The sequence below is a fragment of the Euwallacea similis genome, chromosome 2, assembly GCF_039881205.1.
Source record: "Euwallacea similis isolate ESF13 chromosome 2, ESF131.1, whole genome shotgun sequence".
NCBI lineage: Eukaryota > Metazoa > Arthropoda > Insecta > Coleoptera > Curculionidae > Euwallacea > Euwallacea similis.
This window is the reverse complement of record NC_089610.1, coordinates 7,439,429-7,462,932: the sequence shown is the minus strand read 5'-3', so window position 1 is coordinate 7,462,932 and position 23,504 is coordinate 7,439,429. Positions and strand designations below refer to the sequence as shown.

The window sequence follows — 23,504 nt, the reverse complement described above, 5'->3', positions numbered from 1 at the left end:
AGTCCAAAAATGCCGCCAAATAATAAAACATACGAAGATGGGGTTAACATTGTGATGAAGGAGATGTTAACCGGCAAAACTGGGACTATCATTAAAAGAAAAAATAAATACAATAGTACTAAAACACATAAAGACAATTTCACAATTCCACAAACCTTATCTGAAAGTAACATTGCTAGTCTTCAGAATTCATATATTCCTCTTCAAATTGCTTGAAGTCCTTCTCTGTAAATGTGGAGTTTACCTGGTTTGATTTCTTGGGTTTTGTTGTAATTGGTCTTCTTGTTACTGCACGCTCAACTATCTAAAAAAAATACTTAATACTCATAAACAAAATTTACAATACCCACATTTTTTGTTGTAGTCTCATCAAGGACTACTTTACTGTGTCTGTGAATCTTTTCCAGTTTCTTTAGGTTTCGCTTCAATATCTCTGATCGTGATTTATATACGAGTTCCCTTTTGGCCTCCTGAATTGTGTATTTCTTCGAATTATGAGGGTGTAAGTTGAAACTGTTGGCTTGAATAACAAGAATGTAAACACAGAAGTTACAAGTTACCACATGTTTTACTTAAAACTACCTTACTTACCTTCAGCTGCCAATTTTTCAATCTTGTATTTTTCAGGGAATAGGCTGGAGCTACTTATAGTTTTGTTTTTTCTTTTGCGGGCTGGAGAAATATATTTTAATGTAGAAATGTGTGATATTAAAAGAATTAAAAAGGGCTATTTTGATACCTTTTTGTTCGCAGAATTCTGGATCTACGAGCTCTAGTGCTTTTCTCACAATTGCGGCACTCATTCTACTGCAAACTGATCGATTTTTATAATAATTTTAGAATGTATTATTACATTAAAAGCAAATTTAAAACCATGTTAACACGACCAAGAAATATAAGGATAAATTGAGGTTAAATAAGACTAATATGACAGATGTCAGGGGTCGTATAAGAATATGGAAGAGAAAGAATGGAAATTTTTATCCAATATAATTGAGTATTTTTTAACCAATCATCATTAAGAGAAATCATACTTTTACTTTATATGCTCCTATAAAATCATGGCTGATCACGCAAGATGATTATTTGGAGTTGTTAGTCTATGACATCATCACTATGCGCTTTTCTGATATATACAGAGATCATTTAAATTTCATATCTAGTCAGCTATGGAATTTTACACAAGAGAAAAAGAAGATAAAAAGTAGGTCGTAGCTTGATCATATGCCGCAAAATTACGTTAAAATTAATTTTTGATAAAGGAGTCGAGTGAGGTTGCTTTACTTACTTTTATCGACGTACGTTCTTTTCTTCATCAAACTTCACAGCTGACTAGACATGAAATTTAAATGATCTCTCTGTATATATTATTTTTTCAATAGTTGAGAGATTTTTGGAAGTGTTTATGTATGCAGTGTAGTAGGAGTTTATATTCTGAAAGTTTTTTTCTAATTATCTATTTAATAAATAACCATTTTAATTATTTTCAAATATCTACGATGTAAATTGACTCAGTTGTTCTGGGGTAGACGCCAGAAATTCATGCCCATATAAAGACCGTTGCAATAGCGCTCCTTGGCGGTACAAAATACTGAAATAAACTATTATGTGACTACGTTAACACCGCAATAAATCTCTTGGATAAAGGTGTGAATTGAAAAATGTATTCATTTTGGAGAAGATATTGATAAGCTAGTAATAAAATGCATCTCCACTGTCAAACTATGACAATTTCATTTCAAGTTTGAATTATTCACATCTTTGAATAACACCTAAAATTAAATCATGCTTGCTCCTCATCTACCCACTCAAATGATCGAATATTACAAAACCAGGCGGCTGGCTCAACGATTCTCCAGTTCTAAATACACTCGAAAGGTACCTTTCAACTTCTTATTACTATTATCACTATAAGCATGCCATAAGCAATTCCTTGGACACCTGTTTTGGAGCATAAACACGTATACTGCGTCCACGCATCCCCCGTTTTAGGGCGCAAAAACATCAATAGTCCCTCGCGCCGACTCCGCGGCCGCCACAAATCTGCCGCCTCCATATCAACGACCGCCAAATCGATACCATGTCCCATCAACTTCTGTGATCGGTATTCGGGGTGATGTAACACGTCGGGATTGGTATAGTTTCGGTGTTACTGCAGTGCGACGCGATCCAGTGTGTATGAAACCATTCCCCAAAGGGTGCCCCCTTTTACCGTTAGGACACCATGCAGCCACCACCGAGGAAGGTGGGGGATAGATTTTTGCGCCCTCATTTAGAATAATTATGTAGATGTTCCTTTTCTTATGTATAATACGAGTGTAAATACGATGTTCTTATGATTGATATAGGAATTTCATAATGCGCTTTGAATCCAGTAGTCAATATTTAACCCAGTTTCTTTTTGAAAATTCATTAAAGGTGATTTTAGGGGGCAATCAAATTGATTTTGAGTTTCTTATCCTGATAAAGTTCCTGAGGCATGAGATCAGAAATAAATGGGCACGAATCCCGAATAAAATTTTAGGGTTTCGTAACCTCGCATGAAACGAGCTATTTTTGATTACACGGAAGCGCTGTTTCCCTTTCAACCAAAGGATTATCTTCACTTATTATCACGAAGGCAGAAGTATTTACATTTGCAGCTGAAAATGTAAAGGCCGCAGGAATTCCTCAAGTTCAATTAAGTTTCGGCTACGTGAAGATATTCGATTAAATTAATTAAAATTGCTTTTATCGGGTTTCTGGATAATTTTATTTTCTTATATTGGGGCCTATGTGTTTCTTGTGTTGACTGTTTCAATACAGATTAATTATTACTCAGATATCGATCAATGATTTATAGTAAGTACAATCTTTTTGGCACAATTCTGAGTCAATAAAAGATAATAGATAACTACCCAAATGTACTTCTAAATTATACAACAATCCATAGAACTTGATAGACATTTACGATAATTATGATCTGCTAGTAGTAAGATAAAAAAAATTTAAATCAACTGATCAGTATGTTGCTCTCATTTTTCAGTTGATAACGCACATAAGTCGGCCTTTGCTTAATTATCGTAACACTTAGTTTAAAACTTTGAATAAACTATTTATAGAATTTTAGATAGTGAAGGATAAACCGGTGAGGGATATACGTTCTAGCTGCATTTACGCACAAAAAATTGAAATATTTAAGTGATGCTAGAGATATTATTTCAAGTAGCTAAAGACTCATTAGGATATTATCAATACATCGTATTTTCAACGAAAACGACTGTAATCCGCAGGACACCTCAAGACATCAAATTTTTATAGGGAAACTATGTGAAGTTCCTGAAAAACCTCCACTCGGAACAACTCAACAAACTGGTAATGAAAAATCAACACGAATGTGACCTTTTGGAAGACATCAGATCGTTTACCATTAAGAGATCCGCAATAGAGAAATCATACTCTGAGGTAAGAATAGTTAAAATAAATCAAGTACGCTGTGGAAACGTGCTCATGGTTCACATAGACAATTGAACAAACTCTATATCCTAGCGCGCTCTCTGGAGGCCTGTATAAGAGTCATTTTCCTTAACTGTGTTTACCTCGCAGAAAAATTGACTAGGTTTACATCATATTAAGTACTCCTTGATTAAAAAAATATATTTCAGGCCTTGCTGAAGATCTCCTCAGCTTACCTAAACAAGAAAATTCCAAACATTCCAGACATAAAGTTAGAAGGAGGGGACGAAAAATGGCAAGATTATTTTTTCATGGGTATTAAGTGTTGTTTTTTATATGAATTCTCCCCAGGAACATGTGGAGTGTGTGGAGAACAGTGTTGGAAGAAAATGAGAAGTTGGCCCGAGCCCGGTTAGCAGCGGTCGAAGTATTTCAGCAGCAAATTGCTGATGATGCGAAGATTTTAAAGGCCCATAAGATGCAAATGGCTAAAAAGGTTTCTTTTATTATTTTTCTACAGCAAAGAATGACGAAAAACTGGTTTGTTTTAGGTAGTAGATCAAATCGCTCTGGTACAAAAAGAGGTGCAGACCTGCGTGGTGGACGTGGACAAGACCAAGAAACTCTATTTTGATGAGGAGCATAGTGCTCATGACGTGAGAGACAAGGCTAGGGATATAGAAGAAAAGTAAGCTCATCAATCACCATCACAATTATACCAATTTAATTGAAGATTTATTTGCAGATTAAAGAAGAAGAAAGGGTCGTTTTTCCAGTCCATCACATCTCTCCAGAAAAATAGCCAAAAGTTCTCCACTAAAAGGGATCAGTTAGAAGAAAAATCCACAGGTGCCAGAAACGATTATCTTCTCTGCCTTGCAGCTGCTAATGCGCACCAAACTAGGTATTACACACTTGATATAGTGAAACTGTTTAATCAATTACATGACACTTACAGATACTTCGTAATTGATTTACAACTCGGCATGACTACGATGGAGAGTGGAGTGTACGATAAAGTAGCTGAATATCTAACTTTAATGGGTAAGCGAAGCAAACCTAATTATCCAAATCATTAACCCGCATTTCAGGTAGGACTGAATTGCTCACTTGCAAGGCGATGGAGAACTCCTTCAGCACCATAAGGGATCAGGCCAAGCAGCTGACTAGAGAATACAATTTGCAATGCTGTTACCTTTATTACCCGGTCTTAAAGCAGCACATTCAATACGAATTTGAGGCAAGAAAATTCACTCCAAATGTAGCATTCCAAATATAGGTATTGAATGAACTTTCCCTTTAGCCGTGCGATGACGATCCCTTGGACCGAATAACTACAGACCAGGAAACTGCAGCTGCAACTCTCAGCAAAGAAGCCCGCAGATGGGCTACTAAAATCGCCAGGGAGAACAACAATATTAAAGAAAACGTGAGGAAGCTACAACTGTTTAATGCCATGAGAGAAGCTGGACAAAAGGTAGTTGACTCAGTTCTGACAAGTCTTACATTACATTATTCCTGGACACATAGACTGATCCGAATGACCCTAATGGTCCAGACCTGGAAACCAAGATAGATGAAACCAAGCAAAATATTAGAAGAGCAGAAACTTCAAAAGCGAAAGCTGAGGCTAGGATTGAGTGTCTCAGAAAAGGAGGAGTGAATGTCGATGAATGGCTGCAGGAGGCAGAATCGTTGAACGTGCAGGACATTCAGAGATCTGCAAGCTCGCTCTCAGTGCGTTTGTAAACCGCCTTATTGAACCACTCACATAACAGCATCTTCTAGGATCATCCTAGCTCAGACTCCTTCTACGACAGCGATTTCGCAGATGGAGAACAAGTGACGGCCCCAATTGAGTCGGTCAAAGTGGAAATGGAACAAGAGGAAACCCAACAAGACCAATTTGAGAGCCAAGAGGTGGACGGTGAGTGGGGTAGGCCACGATTTCCTCCAACTCTCTCTCTCACCCTTGTATCAGCGCTAGTGTTGCACTTATTATATGAGTAGATTTTGAGCTTTATTAGTGATTGTTGTGTGAGTTGGGCGATGGCGCTTAGATCCATAGGCGTTCCAGAGAATGTGTATGTTAATTTCTGAAAGTTTCACAGCTGTCCTGGAGCAAGAAAGACAGAGAATAGAGCAGCTAACTGCAGGGTGGGATGACCCCACTCAGGTTGATTGGGGAGCCGAGGCCGAGGAGGCATCAGTTGTTATTACAGATGGATATGACACGGGATCAGCACCTTCCAGTGGGCCTTTATTGAAGTGCACAGCATTGTATACATATACGGTAAGGCAAATAGAATTTTGCAACATTGATATACAACTGGTTGCTAATGGTAGACTAGCAAAAAGCGACTCATTCATTCTTGAAGTCGGCAAAATATGCACTATGGGAGGAAATGGCAAATTTCTAGGACAATAGTTGCAAAATAACTAAGAGAATAATATCAAATTTCCAGGTTTTTTATGACCAGCGTTGGTTTCTCACAAAGGAAACTTCATGGTCCTGCTGAATAGTAAATAATATGAATTGAACCTTTTTTTAGGCAATTATCTGACGGGGCTTTTTTGGAATTTTCTTCCACTATACTCGTTGCAAGCTTTTCATGGTGTTCAATTGTGTTTTCAATGGGTTAAAGTCAACCTGCTGATACGCGCACCACTCATAAATCTGAGAATAATTTTTTACGTCAAATTACGTGCCCCTTGTAGCTACTAACAAGTACGAAATTTTCTTCAAATATCTCGAGCGATTTTATAGGCATTAAACTTCACTAAACCGCCTTTGTAGGCACAAAATCCAGATGAACTGACCATAGTTGAAAATGAACAACTGGAGGTGGTGGGCGAGGGAGACGGTGACGGCTGGCTCAGAGCGAGGAATTACAGAGGAGAGGAGGGATATGTACCCCACAATTACCTAGACATAGAGAGGGAACAGACAGCTACCACTCCAGGTCTACAGGCACAAATTTCCTTTTCTTCGGTAGACTACACAGTGGATAATGAAGAGGAGAACCAGCCGCAAACTGAGACCACGCAGTCACCAGAACAGGTACATTATTGTTCCCATTGGGTATGTATTGAATACGCCCTGAAACCTCCCAAGAAGCTCAAACTTTATTCTCTTAAGCTGGAGGATCACCTTTTGAAAATTTTTCAAATGGAATGGTGATAGCTCAGTTTTCTATTTGTGATCGTCTCGTTGAGAGGATGGAATCCTGAATTTTCACCAATTTCTCGAAATTTCTCATCAACATATGATACATTGATAATCACATTCTTGAATAAACGTAGATTTCCGTGATATCAATGCCCATTCAAAAAACTACAAGCGGCAGCGACGCTCCTGTATCTTACTGCATCGCCCTTTATGATTATGATGGCGAAGGAGGAGAGGAGCTCACTTTCGAGGAGGGACAGATTATTAAAATACTCAGTAAATGTGCGCATAGCATAGACGATGGCTGGTGGCAAGGAGAGCTTGAAGGTAGAATGCCTTCATCACGGAAATGCATTTATGTGACACAAGAGTTTTAGGTGCGATAGGAAACTTCCCTTCATTGGTGGTGGAAGAATGCGATGAATATGGAGAACCCTTGACGAATCAATGGGACGAAACGCCGCCTCCATCCGCACCCCCAGTGTTCACCCCTCCAGAAATTCCGGATTTTCTAAAGGAGCCGGCTGATGATAATTGCGAATACCTTCAATCTGTAAGTGGAATGAAAGCATGCACAAGACAAACTGAGTATTTTGGACTTTGCGCAGGTTGACCACCCTCAGCAGCCGGCTCCAGTCCTAAATCTTAATGAAACAGATGAAGAGATGCCTCAAATGGTCTCACCCAAAACTGCAGCTAGTACAAATAAAGAGTTTTCGATGGAATTGACTAAGAATCAGCACAACCAGTATGGGTCGCAGTTCCAAGGAACTAAGCCCACGATTCCAGGTAAAAAAATCTTTAAAATATATTCTTAGGTTATTCTTATTATAGCATTCCCTTGGTCATACTACCGTATTTTTGGCAATTTCTAATTTCCCTTTTTCTTTATTGCTCGCTTTAGCCATTGGAGTCCCAAGTTTAGAAATAAGCGATGAGGTATGTCCACTCTGTAATTTTTTCTTTCTGCAACATCACTGTTTATTCATTGTCAAATTACGAGGTTTTTCTCTTGTGCAGGATGGCAACGAAATTGTCGAGTCTGACGACAAGAACGGCGCCGATTCGCTAGGCGTGGCCCAAATTGTGATCACAGCAGCAACGCCTATGATGGAGGAACCGGAACAGCCGTTCCCACCTCCCGAAAACGAAGAGGAGGTTGTGGTGGTGAACCATCAAAATGACGTTATAGAGGAGGAAACTGAGGAGGACATTGAGGCGGAGAATGGAGAAGAACCTAGAGATACTAGGAAATGTAAAGGTAGTAGAATACGTCTAGAAAGAAGATTTATTTTTAAAGAATAGAGGCTTCAATAGAAAACCCCGTTGAAAATACTCCTAAAGATCCAGATTCTGAGCCCATAATCGAAGAAGTGGACGATTTGGGTAAAGAACACGAAACAGTTGTACATAAGGATTGTGATATAGAGGTAGAGGAAGTTGAGGAGACAGATCCACCTGCCGATTCGACTTCGGGACAGCTGGTGATTAGCAGTAGCACTGGCAGTGATGGTAAGTACTCAATGTATCCATTGACGAAGCTAGAAGGAAACTTCTACTTGCTTCAGTTTAAATTTTACCGTAAATCACGCTTTCTATCTGTATTTTAAGGAGAAACAACGGGACCTAGCACTGCAGAAAACTCCGTAAGCCAAGCGCCCTTGCCGGTCGATCCCGACACCCCCAAACAAGTAGTGGGAGGTCGAGCCAGCATACCGGACGAACTAGAGCCCCATCAATTGGCCAGACTGCAAGATTTAAAGGAGTCGAATGCCTAAATGCCTATATTAGGTAATATGGATCGACGTAAAAGCCTCCTAAACTGTAAGTTTATCTTTAGGTTTCACGGTCTTCCCCCTTCTCCCTCCCATCTAAAGCAATTGCAGGAGGGGCTAAGAATGGATGCTCGTATAGAAAAAGACAAATATGTAGAAATTCAATAGCAATTTGATAGAGAATTGACTGAAGTACGAATAGGGATATTCGATTTGATTATTATCACCGTTATTGCGCCACTGAAGTTTTATGAAAACTTTCAAGTTATTGCGTTTTAAAAGTGAGTTAAAAAGTGTTATTTGGTCGATGTTGGTAGATTATTTATTTGTTACCTACTTCCATCCTTGAAGAATCACAAAAATCGTTTATTAGACTAATACTTATTGATCTAGTAGATTCGCAAATAACAAGGTTTCGGCTTGAATGTGCGTAATGGGGCTCCGCGTTGGACAAAGCTTATTGGCAAGCCTTATAAATAAACAAAATAAGAAAAAGAGCATTTTTATTATTATTAATAACGATGCATATGTAAATTAGGAGAATTAATTTGAGGCATTAATATTATATTGCAATTCAAAGAGGTCAGTGTCGCTATAAAGCTAATGGCATCCGCATAAAATGTCATTATTGTAAATCCCTGTCTTCTTTCAGCGGTGCCTTCTACAAGTATCTAACCTCATCTGTAAGCAGATTTTCATGAATCTCACGTTATTGTTCCTATTTTATTATTGTATAAGTTGCGAGAAGAACCTGTATGAATTGAAGCGCATAGGCTTACACTTAATGCGCAATTTTAGTTAACTACATCTGTAGTTTGCATAGCAGAATTCAGCAATAACTAAGAGAAATCAATCAAGGTGATCTCTTCGTTTAATTCGATGTATAAAGTGTAAACTTCCTTCTTTTGTAACATAAATTTCCTTACCCACCACTGAGGGCACTATTTCAATGTGTTCACTAATCCCTTAAAATTGTACCTAACTGATAAGAATTTATGAAATAGTAAACCAAAACGAATCGAATAAATGTTCTAAATTCGTCTTAAATCTCCTCATTTTGGGCTATAAAGCTACGTTACCGTTAGTCAGTATAGTCAGTCGCCAATGTAGACAATTTAAGCAATCTTATGCCCCCGGTCAAAGACATTGCCTTAGAAATAAAGGTTTTCTTATTTGTATTGTTCCCAGTACCATCAATAAATACATCAAATAATAATAAATCATTTATGTAGCCAATGTGTTTTACTTATTCTCGTCAGCAACAGTTCTAACTTTATGTTTTAACATCGGGAACCATGCGGTGCGAAAACTCCTACTTCCTCATGCGACAAACGAAAAGAAATGAGTTATTTTGTAAAGACGCAGGTAGTCAAGTAAATAACTGTTTGACGCACTTTTTTACTAATCCACGACAAAACTGCCCTTCTCTTCGAGTTTTCTCTATATTTAAGTAGTATTTAAGATAGTAAAATATCAGATATATTAAAATAGTAGACAGAAAACACATCTGCACTTGCATATGCACATACACATTCACGGAATTTTGCTGAAATAATTGAAAATATCGCTGAAAACTTACCAGAATTCACCAGATATATCTCACTAAGATTCCAAATTTCATGCACGCTCTAAGCAAATTCTGTTTTTGAAACACAGTTTCACTTAAATCGGTGAATAAAATATACGCGATTCCAGAAAAAATTGCACACGTATACCGGGATTTCAGTAGATAATACTCGAAATTCTTCATATGCAATACTTTTATGCATCTAAGCAACTTTGGACATTCTGGAAAATAGAATTTCACGTGAAGAACTCTCGCCTAAAGTTAAGTGTTTAGCGAAACCAAAATTGGAAATGTCACCGAAAGCAATTATAGCTGACAAAAACAATTGAATTTGCGAGCTGCGCGGCTGACCATTTGTTCGTCCATGGCACACTAGAGAAATGTTGCCCGTGTTTGTGAGAAAATTCGGGAAATTGTGATCCTGCATCTCTGGAGATTTGATTCATTTAAGGGATTTTTTTGTTACTTTATCTAATTAATAATAAATTATAATGTTAATAATAATATTCGAAAACTATCAAATAAGCTAAAGTTTGTGTTATATTCTTTTCCAATATTTTTTATCTTGACACAAAGGTGAACGAAAATGATGTTACCTTTAATTGAGACCCATACTCATGTGTATTACACTTTTTATAGCCTTCATCAACGACAAAGACTCACAGTCACAGCGTCATTAAAAGCACTCAATTATATTTTCTTTTATATAATATATCAGTTTATTGCAATTTCACTCCTTATAGGCCTGAAAGTAAAGGCAATATTGCACGAAAACATTCAACTATACTTCTAAAGTCAACTTGTTCAATTAGAATTTCTCCTAAACTTCGTAAATCTGATTAAAATTTTGTCCTTTGCTAATTTTTTGGCCTTGAGTATTTACAGGAACTTTTTAAGAAAACCTCAACCAACTTAAAAGCCCTTACGAAGAAGAGAAAATTACACATAAAACAATCTACTGGGTTTAAAATGATAGTTGACCTGATAACTAATTCTAATAGATTTACTTTCTGCGAGAAATCGTTTAAGTTTGTAATTCTTAGCATTCACCCAAAAGTAGGAACAATAAATATGAAGTAATAAAATTACCCACTGGAAATTTGCAAGTAAATTTGCTTGGTGGTTGTTCCATCATTTGCTATTGATTATTTTAGATGGATATAGAACAAAGTTTAAAATTTTTGTAATGTTATTTTTTATTTCATATTCCTTGTATCTACTTTTGAATCAACATTAAACATTCCAAACGTGAACTAATTTTATTGGCTAAAAATTACAATTTTTAACCAAAAGAAACAAGGAAGCTATAAACGTAAGGTAAGGGCTAAATAAGTAAGGGCTAAATTATTAACTTAATGTTACAACTAACCTTCAGATTGCTAAAAATATATATATGGCAGAGTTTGGGTTCACCTATACCCTTCTACTTAATTGATGATAAAGATTCTTTCTAGTTCTACTGCAATGTTCATTAGTGATGATTGCGGAGCTCCTCAAGCTAAAACAATCATTTACTATATAATAACAACTTAAAAAAGGACTATTACCTCTGCTTCGCTATCCACAGAATCACCCTCATCATCACTCCCATGCACTGAAGCCGCGGGTGTAGTAACTCGACTCGAGCTGGGGCTGGGAGGCTCAGAAATAGGTCTTGGATACTTCAAAGTTCCAATAGAGTTTTCGATCTCTTCCACATAATCAGGGAACAGTTTATGAAGGGCTTGCAAACGGGCTTGGCGATAATACTAAACTCACCTCATTTCAGACACGAAAAATCCAAAGTTAGTGAATTCTTACCACTCCCAAACTTCGCCAATCTAACATGTCGCTCAGCCTCTCCGTTCTATTCCTCTGGATAATCCTCTGTCTTCGACTCAATCTCGCGAAATCATACATGTAATTGGCCAGCTGTCGTACTGAATCTTCCAAACCTATATACCGCCTATCGACAATATAGATACCTATAAATATTTAGGAAATTTATAGCTGTGATTGCAAGGTTTTAATTCCTTACCGTAGCTTTGCGGATCGGCAATATGTTCCTGCATAAAGCATCCGAAACCGCTTAAATTGGTGGTGATACTGGGGATACCCATTACAGTACATTCGGCGGGAGTGTAACCCCAGGGTTCGTAGTAGCTGGGGAAGACACCCAAATGGCAACCACGCACGAATTCCTCGTAGTCCAGGCCGAAGAGGGGGTTGGTCGAACTAAGGAACTCAGGATGGAAGACCATCTAAATAATAGGGAAAATTTTGAGAAATGTTTTTGGGTACTTTCAGAGGAGATACTACCTTCACTCTATCGTGGGTGGTGTTGAATAAATTGCATCTACGGACGTGACATAAAACAGGATCGTTCCAATCGTCTAAAAAACATTAGAAATTAAATTTTAGGATTAAATGAAGTACATGACTGCTCTATTTATGATTTAAATGCAGATAATTGTATTATTATTTTGATGAACAGTTGTGATGGAAAATTGTTAGAAATTTTCCTAGAAATTATCACTATTATCCAGGATTAACAAGTCAGATATACCGGTATTATCAGTTCAAGTTGAAACATAGGAATTGTGCAAGTGGGATGTGGATTTAATATGCCTCCCAGAAAGACCAACGAAGGGAGTAGAGCCAGTCCGGCCGGCATCTCCATATCTAAGCTTAGATTAGTATCAATTTCACTGCCTTCACGGAACTTCGTTGGCCTTTGTCGGAGGCATATTAAATCTTGTATGATCCTTCTCCCGTTTATACAATCCTTATGTTTTCACTTGAACTGGTGATACCTGTATATTGCCTCTGCTGATTCACATCTGTCGGTATTTTAACCAATATTAAACCTTGTACATTTTAATGTAAAATATATTTCTTACCGATAATATTATGGGTTGTTACAGGCGGCAGCCCATCACGCTGCAGTGAAAATATACACCTTTTTAACCTAACCATCTCTTCCTTCATCATCAATTCATTTCCTGAAGGCAGCCTTCCACTACACTCATCAAAAAACTATATCCCACGATTTTTCCACAATGTTCGCACTCACCTCAAGCAAATTTCATACATTCTCTTTCCGATTTTATTTTGTATGTCATGTATCGAGTCCCTCAAACTCTTGGTGACTGCATGGCCCCTCAGAGATTCAACGTTGAAATTATTAGTTTTGGCTGGGAAAATCATAAAGGCGACCACGGTTATGTCCGGATGAGACGTCTGGAATGTGTGAGAACTGAAGAAAAGTCGTGTGTTTTTAACTTTATTTACCTTTAAATAGTGGTTTAATCTGGCTAGGGCTTCTATGAAGATATCCGCCCCTTTATTGCCGAATTCGTATCGACCGGCAATAAAGAAATATAAAGTTTTGTCTAGATCGAAATCATAGTGGCTGAAAAAAAGGGATGAAATATTATTAAAATAATGAGTTTAACAACAGTAATACCCGTAAAAGTGTCCGCGCACAAATTCGTGAATTTTCTCTTTAGACAACGCATGTAAGTTCTGGAATTCATGTAAAGCAGAAAATTTTTTAACATTAAGCCCATTGGGGGTGATAACATCTGGTTTCCGTTTCAGCAGATGCTCCGCCTCATATCCTAAAAATATCAAAATATTCCTTAAATATTAATATACTGAACAGCTATTATTACCAGTAATATCTGAAACTGTAGTGAAAGTATCTGCTAGATGAGAAGCAGCCCTTTCCATGCAATATCTATGATAAATCTGTCTTTTTCCAGCCTCTTCATCCACTACAAACTTCACCCACAAATAACCTTTTTATGATAAAGACAAATTCTTACTTTGCTCAAATTGTTATAAAAATCGGTGTTTCCAGCACATAGATATCTCCCCAAAAGAGTGGCATGGGTTGTGAATACTGTGGCTACATTTATATGTTTGGTTTTAATGGCTATAAGACCTACTCCAGCTTGCCACTCATGGAAATGAACTACTATTTTAGGAGGGGAATGATCGCTGTCTTGCTCAGATACTTTTCTAAACTAAATTTTAAGAAACTGAAATAAAACTAAATCATATACAGATAGTACTTACCTCTCCAATAAAATCAGCCACCATATACCCAAGTATAATGGCATCATTAGCCTCAATATCTAAGTGGGGCACTCCAATATTAGTTTTATCCCATAACTCTTGCTTAAACTCATCCAGTTTCCAAGCACCACTTCCCACATCAAAGAGAATAATCTGTGGGTTGCCATCAACTAACCACCTCCCTGTTACAACCTAAAAAACCCCACTCAACCTTCACATAACCATCTAATCTTTTACTACCTTAAAGCCCTTATTCCTACAAGCTTCCACTGCCTGGTTTAAAGAGTTTGAAGAAAGGGGTCCTTCCTCTACTTCAGTTCTAGCACACTGTTCCTTGTAGGGGCCAATCAGACAATATTGATCTCCCATTTCTTCAGTGGAAACATAGGCTTTAGAGCGGATTACAGTATAGATGCCTCCAACTATATACGCATGTTAATGGGTCAAAGAGAGGAATAAGTTTTTAAGGAAATATAGACCTTTGTTTGCAGCCTCCCATGCTACTTCAAAAGTCCACCTATTCTGCTCTTCAGCAGTCATTCCTCTGTCCATACACGTTAAAAGGTTGGAGTAGGATTCTCCTCGGTAGAAGCGCCTACTGCTGGATCTCTCACGCGACATTGTGGGGGAAGTTGGGTGTTGTCTAGTTTGAGAAAGGTGCAGTATAAAAGTCAAAATCTGAAAAACTTGTCTGTGCGACTACAATCTTTGAATAATGTTTCTCAATACAGATAAATTTGTGACACATATTTTGCTCTATAAACAAACGATAATTTTACGATACAGATTACGATTATTACTGAAATTATCCATATTGCTTCACATTTTTCAAAACATTTGTAACATATCTGCCTGTGACCAGGAATAACTCTATGGACCTTCAATGTGACTCAATGACTAAATGGGTGAACTCAATTATTCAATACCCCAATGGGCATTGTGCCAAGTACGACAAAAATGAGCTTTTTCAAAGGAACACATTTTTTTTAAGTTAATGAAAATTTTTACCTGTTGACTTCAGCCTGCAAATTGTTTATTTCTCACGTAAACTTTACTGTCCTGGACCAATTTGTGTCTGCAAGAGTGAACTTGGAGAAAGTTTTCAGTCAAAAATTTAAAGAAAATGAACAAAACTTGGATATTTTCAACCTGGAGGAATGACAAAGACTTTCAATTCAATTTTTTTTTTTAATTTTCACCGAGATGAATGAGCCCGACGATTTTCTTTAACAACAATAAGAATTTTTCAGCCCGTCAAGAGGCTGAGAGAGATGTAACATAAAAGTTGCCATCCTCAACATTTATGAAATAGAGAAAGAGCATAGACGTTGTACAGGCAACTATACTGTACTGAAAGAGATCAAAATTGAAGGTGACCTTCAACTTTAAACGGCCTTATTCCTTAAGTATTTATCTAACCATTTATTTTAGTCCTATATTATGTCTATAATTTTATTAATTTATAGCTATGAAATTGTTTTATATAAAAACGAAATTCGTTTCTTAATAAGAGACTTGAAGAAATTGCATACTTGATGATGCCATACATTATACGTCACTAAGAAGTAAATGCATAAGACAGTTTTTCGGTACGGTTTTTGACGTTTCCTATGTATTAAAAGAGATAGATTATACAATGCTTCAGTCTTAAGACAAGGACAGGAATATTAGTCGGATAAATTTCACACCAAAAAGAATATATGTGTCGTTTTAAAACAAAATAAACAATATTCAAAAATCAGGTTTTTAGTTTTTTAAAATATGTAATTGTTAATTATTAAGGCATAAGAATTATTTAACGATAATTAAATAAAAAAACAAAAATATTTCATTGGTGTATAATTACGCCTAATCCGATTATTCTGTTGAGTCCTTAATCTGACTTGAAAATTAGTATTTTACCCACTTTGAATAAAAATAGCATAGTTTGCACTAGTAGGACTTACTTGAATATACAAGACAATCAGCAGTTTGTATCAATAGAAGCCGAATATGAATATGGCAATATAGGGTTAGTGCTTTAGTCTTCAATGCTTGAAATCATAAGTAAAGATTAAAACATTTGCAATTTAACTGACCCACAAAACCAAATCTTAATGTTTCTTTCATTTCAGGACATATATGTTTCAGCAAATTCGGTAATTTGCACGGACTGTCTGAAAAGTTTAGTTTAGATGTATAATTTCAAAAAGCAATGCTTGACCATTAAAAACAGCATTAAAAATTACCTTTCAAGGAATAATATGTAACACTTCAACCATCTGGTTGGTGTTTTAAAAGGCATCCCAAAAATTGACTCAAATATATCCAACTTTAATAGGCAAAATGATCTTCTCTCTGAGGTTAAAGTTGAAACTTTGGATGATAGTTATACTATTTTAGACAATGAAGTTTTATATACTTATGCAGATATAAAGGAGGTTGTTATTGGGCAGAACTTGAATGCAGAAATTGAGCCAGAGGATAGAATTTTGAGAAATCTGTTGATTCTAATGACATCTGTGTATTGAATAAAAATGTTTGTGTATAACAAATTCAAAATAGTCGTGAAAATACCAGAGTTTCGTTGCACCTCGTGTCCATATTCCACTAGGGTTAAATCTAACTTGGAAAGACATGTACTAAAGCATAACGTTGACAAAAAGGTCGAATGTTCTGCGAGCCTTATCTGAAGACTTACAAGAAGAAAAAATAAAAAAATTCATAATTTCGATGTTTCTGTAATGTTAAATTTTAAAAACGTTTATTCACCATTATGTGAAGAAATTCATAAAAAAAATCGAATCTATTATTTAATATAGTAATAAATTTATGTTTTTAATACAGTGCTTTAATCTAGTTTTGTCTAACACTATTGGCATCAGCTAATTACCGGTGAGAAATTGTTTCTTTATCCCTTTTGATCGCATACTGAGTGAAGTCACAATCATATTGAATATGATTGGCTAAAATTGGACATATTACTGACATTTGTCAAAGTCAAAACAAACAAACCCACAAAAATCGTACACTGGGAACCAAAATTGATACAAATTTAAGTTATTTCCCTAAAATTTCCCAAATTCCATGCATAAAATGAATGCTCACTTCAGGGCTTGTTTGACCAGCTAAGGGGCAATGCATGTTTTTCCGCAATTTCGTACCCATAAGTGAATGCAAGCCTTGTTAAAATGAGCAGCTCCCTCACATTGAATGAGCAAAGTATAGTTTGTAGGACTTGTTTGAAAGTACTGGAAACGCGGGGCTCCGCTAGTTTCGCATTTATAGACGACGAGAACGGCTATGTTAACAATGTAGGTAATGTAAGGGAAATGCTGCAGTTTTGTATACCTGAATTGGTAAGTAAATGTGTGTGTTGACTTGAGTTCCCAGGTACAACACTTATATATTACATCTTTCGAATATCCTTAGGACCTCTATGTCTCATCTCAACCAGTAATCTGCTATCAGTGTTTAAAAATCCTAGTCCAAGTGTACAATTTCAAAATTAAATGCCTGAATGTGGAAAACACTATAAAAAGCTACATAGCAAGGAATAATCTGCAAGAGTACAACCACGTTAATCTTAACTGTGTCCTTATGGACGATCTAAAGATGAAAAGCCAATCAATTCAAATTGAGAATCGAATCAAAGATATGATGCTGAAAGAACTCCCAGAAAATAGTGAAAAAATTGACTCTAAACCAATTAAAAGTCCTGAACCTGAGAAAGAAGTATTGGGCTATAATTTGTTATTAACCAAACCTGCCGTAGATATTGTCACTGAAGATACTCAGCAATGGGAAAATGATAGCAAAATGGATATTCAATTGGATGAGTCAGATATAGATTTAAAATTTGAAAGTCTCAGGGAAACTGAATCTTGTGACTCATCCGAAGATGACAGTTCTATTAATGGTGATGATTTAGAGGGAGAAATAAGCTTGGAAGGCGAGAAACCTGGCAGCATTGTGGCAGTGCGGAAAGACCTCTTTGAACCTTCACCACCAGAAATAAACCAACATAGCTTACTACTGAACAGCCAAATTTTAAATACAAATGGCAAAATTATTATAAAGATTGATAGGAAAAATTTGGAACCATTAACTGTGGTTCCCACATTAAGTCAGCCTTTAGCAGATACTGCAAATGCAAGTATTGTGCATGAAAACTCAGGAAGTAACATTCTGAGTACGTCTGAGGGTGTAGAGAATTCACCTCAAATTGTGGCAGTTGAGAGTGTTGCTGATACAGAGGCTGAAACTAATAATAGTTACACATGTAATAAATGCAATTTTGTCACTGATGATGTAATTAAAATGTATGACCACAATAGATCTACCCATAATTTTGATTATACTTGTCAGTATTGCCCATTTAGTACTTCGAAAGTTGAGCTTTTAGGTAATTTGCTTTTACATTTTATGGGTTTTTGTTAATGCAGTGTTTCAGGGAAACACATGACAATGGTGCATCCACAAAACATGATACAAAAAAAGACTGCAAACTTCAAAGTTACGGAAAACTACGCCTGTACTTTGTGTCCATTTAGTGTTAAAACCATTGATCTATTAAGATCGCATCATTTATCTGCCCACAGAATACCTGATGGAGGTATACACTTCTAATCAATTTGATTTCTTTTTTGATTTAATCGTCTCTTTATTAGCAACCCCAATAGTACTAAATGCTGCATTTGGTAACATGGTTAATCGGGTGCAGCCAAAAATCCTTAAGAGATTAGAGTACACCTGCGATATATGTCCTTATTCAACTAAAGACAAGTCGAATTTGAGAAAGCATCTATTTACGCATGGGACAAAGCCCTTGAAATGCGATCATTGCTCGTACAAGTGCGTTTCACCTTATCAATTGAGGCGGCATCAGAAGCAGAAACATGCCAAATTATGCGATCCTAGGGTAAGGAGTAGTTGTGTTTTGGTGGTATTTGAAAGGTGGATACTTGGAAGTTGCCTTTATTGCTCATTTGCAATAAAAATTACTATATTTATGTCAATTGAAAAAAAAAACATAAAGAAAATGGAAAGACTCCCACAAACGTGCTACTTCGTCGTGCCACCGAATAGCACCATTTGATTGCTAGTATCAACGATTTTGTTCTGTTAATTAGTCGCACCACAGAATGGTTCATATGAAAGAGGATCAAGGGAATAGAAGGTATTTAGCCATGAAAAAAAAAATGGATTGTGCCAAGGACATTTGACTTTTTTCCCTTCACAATGCAGGTCCCTGTGACGTTCACTCACATTAAAGCACCCAATAGGACAGATTGACTTCTGGGTAATTCTATAATAATTATATTCATTCTTACTAACAACTACAGGTGCTGTAAGAATCGCTTCTGTAGATCTGCAGGTGCTTCTAGTGGATGCCTTAAAGAAAAAATAAACTTCCAGTAAGCGTGGCTAGACGTGGCTACTCAAAGAAAAATACCAGGCTGGAATACCATGTGAATGCTAAGAAGTACCTCAACATAATAATAATAATAATAAAAGTAAATATCAGGAATTTGCAATAAAAATAGAGAGACTTTGGATATTGAACTGAAATATTTTTGCTAGAAAGAGTGCTGGTAATAATTCTTAAAGATCGAATGAAGAATCGGTGGCGTAAGATTAGCAGATTCAAAGCTGTAAGGTTTTTAACATTGTGACACTTTAATTTCAATTCCAGTTGTTGGGAAAGTTACTGTGGGTAGGTGCCATTGTTTTTAAGCAAATTGATCTGAAATTTTTCTCCTAGAGCTGCCGCTGAATCAAAATTCAGCAGCGTTGAATTAACAGATCATCAAAAACCATAAATATAACTCTTTAATAAAAATGATTAAAAAATATTTGGTATCAAGCTCTAAAAATGTGAATTTTGTCTACAGAAACTTATTGCTACCACTGTTCGCGTCTATGTATGAGTCAAAGCAAAAATACCTTTTACAATTATACACTCTTAAATGAAGAGAAAAGATATAACATACGTGTCTACTGCCCGCAAATTGGCATATTGGTGGTAAATAAGGTTTTAACGATAAAAGTTGCAATTTCAAAGTAAAGGGCGTTTGTTAGAAAAAACCTCAAGTGAGAGTCGAAATGCCAGAAGCTATGGTTGTAGAATATTTAATACAGAATTTAGTTGGGTAATTCACGTTAGGATATCACTAAGTCGTCTCTAGTAATGCCACAATTAACTTAGAAAAAGACCATCCGAAGTATCCACCTAGTCCCACATTTCATCTTAACTCGAAAGCTTAATTCGATTTAACTAACTTAATTCGAAAATAATAATGAAGAAAGTTTTAGTCACGCAACCAACCCTACAAGCTTCCGGACTTCAAAAAGGAAAATGATGAGGCCATGGACACCTTCAAAGTAACCTTGGACAATATAAAACGGGAGCTGGATAAGGAAATTAATGCCTAGAAATCCTGTAGTATAACGATTTAGCTTTAGTGTGATTTTCCGAGTGCCAGAGTGCAAGTGACTGTATTTATATTAGGTTTAAGGAAGTTCTAGTCATTGCAATAGGTTTCCATTAGGTTGTAACCAAATAGACTCTCTCATTTAATTTAAATATCAGGACGTGTGCAAAGTGTAGTATTATATAGTAATTTTTTTCGGAGTTTTAGGGCGATGAAGCAGGCAAAATTGAAAAAATGCTCTCTGTGCCTGTTACCAGAACAAATCACGGAAAAGGCCAATTCCAGTTACCATATATTTACCAAAATGCTACACATTAATTTTGTGATTATAGACCAAAACAGTTTTTAGTTTTTATTTGTAGGAGTATAAGCAAAGAGTGCAATCCATTATTGTGTTTAAGTTTTCACTAAATCAAAGTTTAATTAACAGAAACTTCATAAGACCAACCTGGGTTGAAGTAATTTTAAGTTGAATTTCCCATTTTTTAAATGTATAATATAAATGAGTGCAAGACCTTAAATGAGTGTAAATGTAATTTTAAATTGTATTAGTTGCATGCGTCGTTTATACATGAACATAAATCTGTGTTCTTGAACTACTGCTGAATGCTTAATTTCTGTATTTGAAAACAAATTTCTGTTATGTATTGTACATTACATTTTACTACGCAAACCTTTGATTTAAGCATTCAAACCGACACATTTGATTATACCCTTGATTGAGTGCCATTTTTGAGTTCCAAATATTTAGTTTATTCTGTGATATTTTATTGTAGCACCTTTTTTTTCAAATAAAAATACAACAAGTACATGCTGAGATCATTACTTTCCAGCCCTGTAAATCTCAGCCATATCTATACGAGGAAAATTGTGGGGATATAATTTAGTATCAATTTTATTTTTATAACATGATCAAAATAAGGAATTCTTGTAGTACGTTAAAAACAAATATGCTCTGATAAGGGGCACTTTAAAAGCTTTGTGCGATGAAATATTTTACTCTGCCAAATGACTTCAATAGCAGACATGTCTCGGGTAAGTCATTTAAAGTGGTTTAATCACTAAACCTATAGCACTCACTTTATCAGAAACTAAAGGCCGATGGGGTAGTCCTCGACGCCTTAAACGAAGTCCCTAAACCGAAAATTACAAGAAAATATCCTAACGGCAAGGAGGTTGATTTTGGGGCTGAGCTCACCCCTATAGAAGTAGTGCAACAACTCGAAGTATCATGGAAAAGTCAGCCTGAAAAATAATTAATATCGTTGGTATGCAGGAGAATGACCAAGTTCAAATTTCGTAAATTTCAATTAAAAATATGGTTAAGTCCTATCACTACTAGGTGGGCTGTTATACTCCACACCCAAAAATGCCCCATTTAGCACCTATTCCCAACCCATATTCCGTTTACTCACAGGTACCTACCTAGCCCCAAACACCGCCAAAAAATCTACCGCACTATCTTTTTGTCTCACCCAAATCATTGGAAAAACTTTTAAGCAAAGGCATCCAAAAATCTTCTCAAATCAACAAGAAAATTAAAGAAATTTATTCCGAATTTTTTTTTATTTCCCCAAAAAAGTTACTTTGCACAACACATGACGAGTTGGAGGAAGACGTTTAGGTGCACCATTTGTTAATATGGACTTGAAGAGTCCTAATAGGATGCCTTTGGCATCCGTGGAAAAGTTATTACTCTGATGTAAGCAACTCATCACTAGTTTTAGTCCTAATAGGATGCGAAGTATCCGTTCTGCGATTAATATTTTTGTAATAGTATATAAGCTGCTTATAATAAACAAATTTATCATTCTTACATTCGCATATTCTTACTCACTCTGTACTCGCTTATTACTATTGTAGCAAATTGATAGTTGAGATAATTCAAAATTTAAATAATTGTATTCGGAAAGAATCTAATAAGTGATCTTTACATTTCCAAGTTATCTATTTTTTAAAAAACCAATGCTAGTCTCAAGTCTAGAAAAATGCATAAAGAAGGGTATTAATCTCTTTTAATTTATACGATAAAGCGAAACGCTGAGTTATAGTGATGTTGCAGAAATTTATTCAGTAAAAATACAAGTAAAAAATTAATCACTATCGCTACTCGTAAGTGGTGTTGGAATGTATTCCTTCCTGAATTAAAATTTAAATAAGTAGTACACAATAAACTGCAAATTTCTTGCTTATTACCTTTCGATATTTTCAAATTCACTCTACTACTTCCCGTGTTCTTTAATTAGGAAGTTCCAATGTTACAAATCTTTCTTCGGGCAAGGTAAATCAAATGACTGACCCTTCCGGGGTAAAACCTAATATGTCACTTAATAATACGTTCCATGTGACATTAGTAGTATTATTAGAAACTTCCATTCGTCGTTGGCCTTGTTTTTCTGTGAATGAAAGATTTCCTAGTATTATACTTCTGCAAAAGGAAAAACTTAAGGTGCAGGGATAACTGTTGGCCATTTTCAGGTTAAAACGTTGATATAATTTCCACGTCTGCAGCAAGTTTTCAACTGAAAATAAAATATTTTATACGTTAGATTAAGTTAAAGTTTTTTACGTACAATCCATCAACATTGTAATACACTACGACCAGATAAACACTATACCACAGGTTAGGCGAGTTGGTTTTCTATGGCGAGTTCATTGGTTATATTACAGTTTACTTATATACCGCAATATCGATTGTAGCGCGCGTGGTCGGAAGGAAACTATAATACCGACAAGTTACTGCTATGTAGTACATGTTATATGTAAATATAGATGTCGACACTAATCGTCTTCGCCATCTGTATATTATCACATAATTATCTGTGATTTTATTTATTTTTAAATAATGTATTATTCATTAAAAATATATTTGAGTGTTAGTTATTATCGTTTTATTAGCGTTCTTCCAAAAACACATTAGTTACATAATTATATTATGTGATCTTTTAATGTTATGTGTAATGTAGAAAACATTAAAAATTTTTTTATCTCCCATTTATTGTGCATATTTAATGTTTTAGTTACGTACAAACACATTTGTGGTTTGGTTTTTAAATTTTATTATAACTAGTTCCCATAATTAAGTA

General features: G+C 35.9%; 4 protein-coding genes and 1 long non-coding RNA gene across 9 annotated transcripts; 2 read left to right on the top strand and 3 right to left on the bottom strand.

Annotated features, from left to right (window-relative positions):
* Window positions 1–137: 137 nt before the first annotated feature.
* LOC136419519 (active regulator of SIRT1-like) lies at window positions 138–900 on the bottom strand. Its single transcript, XM_066405920.1, has 4 exons — window positions 740–900; window positions 592–672; window positions 351–520; window positions 138–304 (listed from the first exon to the last, which is right to left on the bottom strand). Exons 1-4 carry the CDS (start codon window positions 801–803, stop codon window positions 176–178), a joined length of 444 nt encoding a protein of 147 aa, XP_066262017.1. The 5' UTR covers window positions 804–900; the 3' UTR covers window positions 138–175.
* Window positions 901–1,812: 912 nt separating this feature from the next.
* On the top strand, window positions 1,813–9,611 carry nwk (nervous wreck). Of its 2 annotated transcripts, XM_066405334.1 has the most exons (21): window positions 1,813–1,878; window positions 3,301–3,444; window positions 3,645–3,730; window positions 3,787–3,931; window positions 3,987–4,123; window positions 4,181–4,339; window positions 4,394–4,479; window positions 4,527–4,675; window positions 4,739–4,912; window positions 4,966–5,172; window positions 5,224–5,362; window positions 5,547–5,728; window positions 6,233–6,496; window positions 6,739–6,931; window positions 6,982–7,157; window positions 7,213–7,393; window positions 7,509–7,543; window positions 7,625–7,865; window positions 7,922–8,116; window positions 8,216–8,395; window positions 8,445–9,611. In XM_066405334.1, exons 1-20 carry the CDS (start codon window positions 1,813–1,815, stop codon window positions 8,380–8,382), a joined length of 3,126 nt encoding a protein of 1,041 aa, XP_066261431.1. In that variant the 3' UTR covers window positions 8,383–8,395; window positions 8,445–9,611. The 2 variants fall into 2 exon arrangements, with proteins under 2 accessions (XP_066261431.1, XP_066261430.1); XM_066405333.1 differs by lacking the exons at window positions 1,813–1,878; window positions 3,301–3,444; window positions 3,645–3,730 and having other exon boundaries at window positions 3,792–3,931; window positions 5,224–5,371.
* A 1,025-nt stretch (window positions 9,612–10,636) lies between these two features.
* Window positions 10,637–15,236, bottom strand: GlyS (glycogen [starch] synthase). 2 transcript variants are annotated; one of them, XM_066401533.1, is made up of 15 exons: window positions 15,014–15,236; window positions 14,485–14,648; window positions 14,246–14,427; window positions 14,006–14,197; window positions 13,753–13,953; window positions 13,600–13,708; window positions 13,392–13,545; window positions 13,217–13,337; window positions 12,999–13,165; window positions 12,826–12,944; window positions 12,245–12,318; window positions 11,964–12,186; window positions 11,747–11,910; window positions 11,494–11,694; window positions 10,637–11,444 (listed from the first exon to the last, which is right to left on the bottom strand). In XM_066401533.1, the coding sequence occupies exons 2-15, from the start codon at window positions 14,624–14,626 to the stop codon at window positions 11,418–11,420; spliced, it is 2,076 nt and encodes a 691-aa protein (XP_066257630.1). In that variant the 5' UTR covers window positions 14,627–14,648; window positions 15,014–15,236; the 3' UTR covers window positions 10,637–11,417. The 2 variants fall into 2 exon arrangements, with proteins under 2 accessions (XP_066257630.1, XP_066257638.1); XM_066401541.1 differs by lacking the exon at window positions 15,014–15,236 and having other exon boundaries at window positions 14,485–14,682.
* A 1,749-nt stretch (window positions 15,237–16,985) lies between these two features.
* On the top strand, window positions 16,986–21,227 carry LOC136417777 (RE1-silencing transcription factor A-like). Of its 3 annotated transcripts, none has more exons than XM_066403586.1 (5): window positions 16,986–17,343; window positions 17,417–18,389; window positions 18,438–18,599; window positions 18,655–18,905; window positions 20,300–21,227. In XM_066403586.1, the coding sequence occupies exons 1-5, from the start codon at window positions 17,176–17,178 to the stop codon at window positions 20,417–20,419; spliced, it is 1,674 nt and encodes a 557-aa protein (XP_066259683.1). In that variant the 5' UTR covers window positions 16,986–17,175; the 3' UTR covers window positions 20,420–21,227. The 3 variants fall into 3 exon arrangements, with proteins under 3 accessions (XP_066259683.1, XP_066259690.1, XP_066259696.1); XM_066403593.1 differs by having other exon boundaries at window positions 20,290–21,227; XM_066403599.1 differs by having other exon boundaries at window positions 20,294–20,430.
* A 1,249-nt stretch (window positions 21,228–22,476) lies between these two features.
* LOC136417811 (uncharacterized) lies at window positions 22,477–23,034 on the bottom strand. The gene is made up of 3 exons (XR_010752857.1): window positions 22,992–23,034; window positions 22,615–22,940; window positions 22,477–22,557 (listed from the first exon to the last, which is right to left on the bottom strand). It is a non-coding gene; the product is annotated as an uncharacterized lncRNA (long non-coding RNA).
* Window positions 23,035–23,504: the final 470 nt, after the last annotated feature.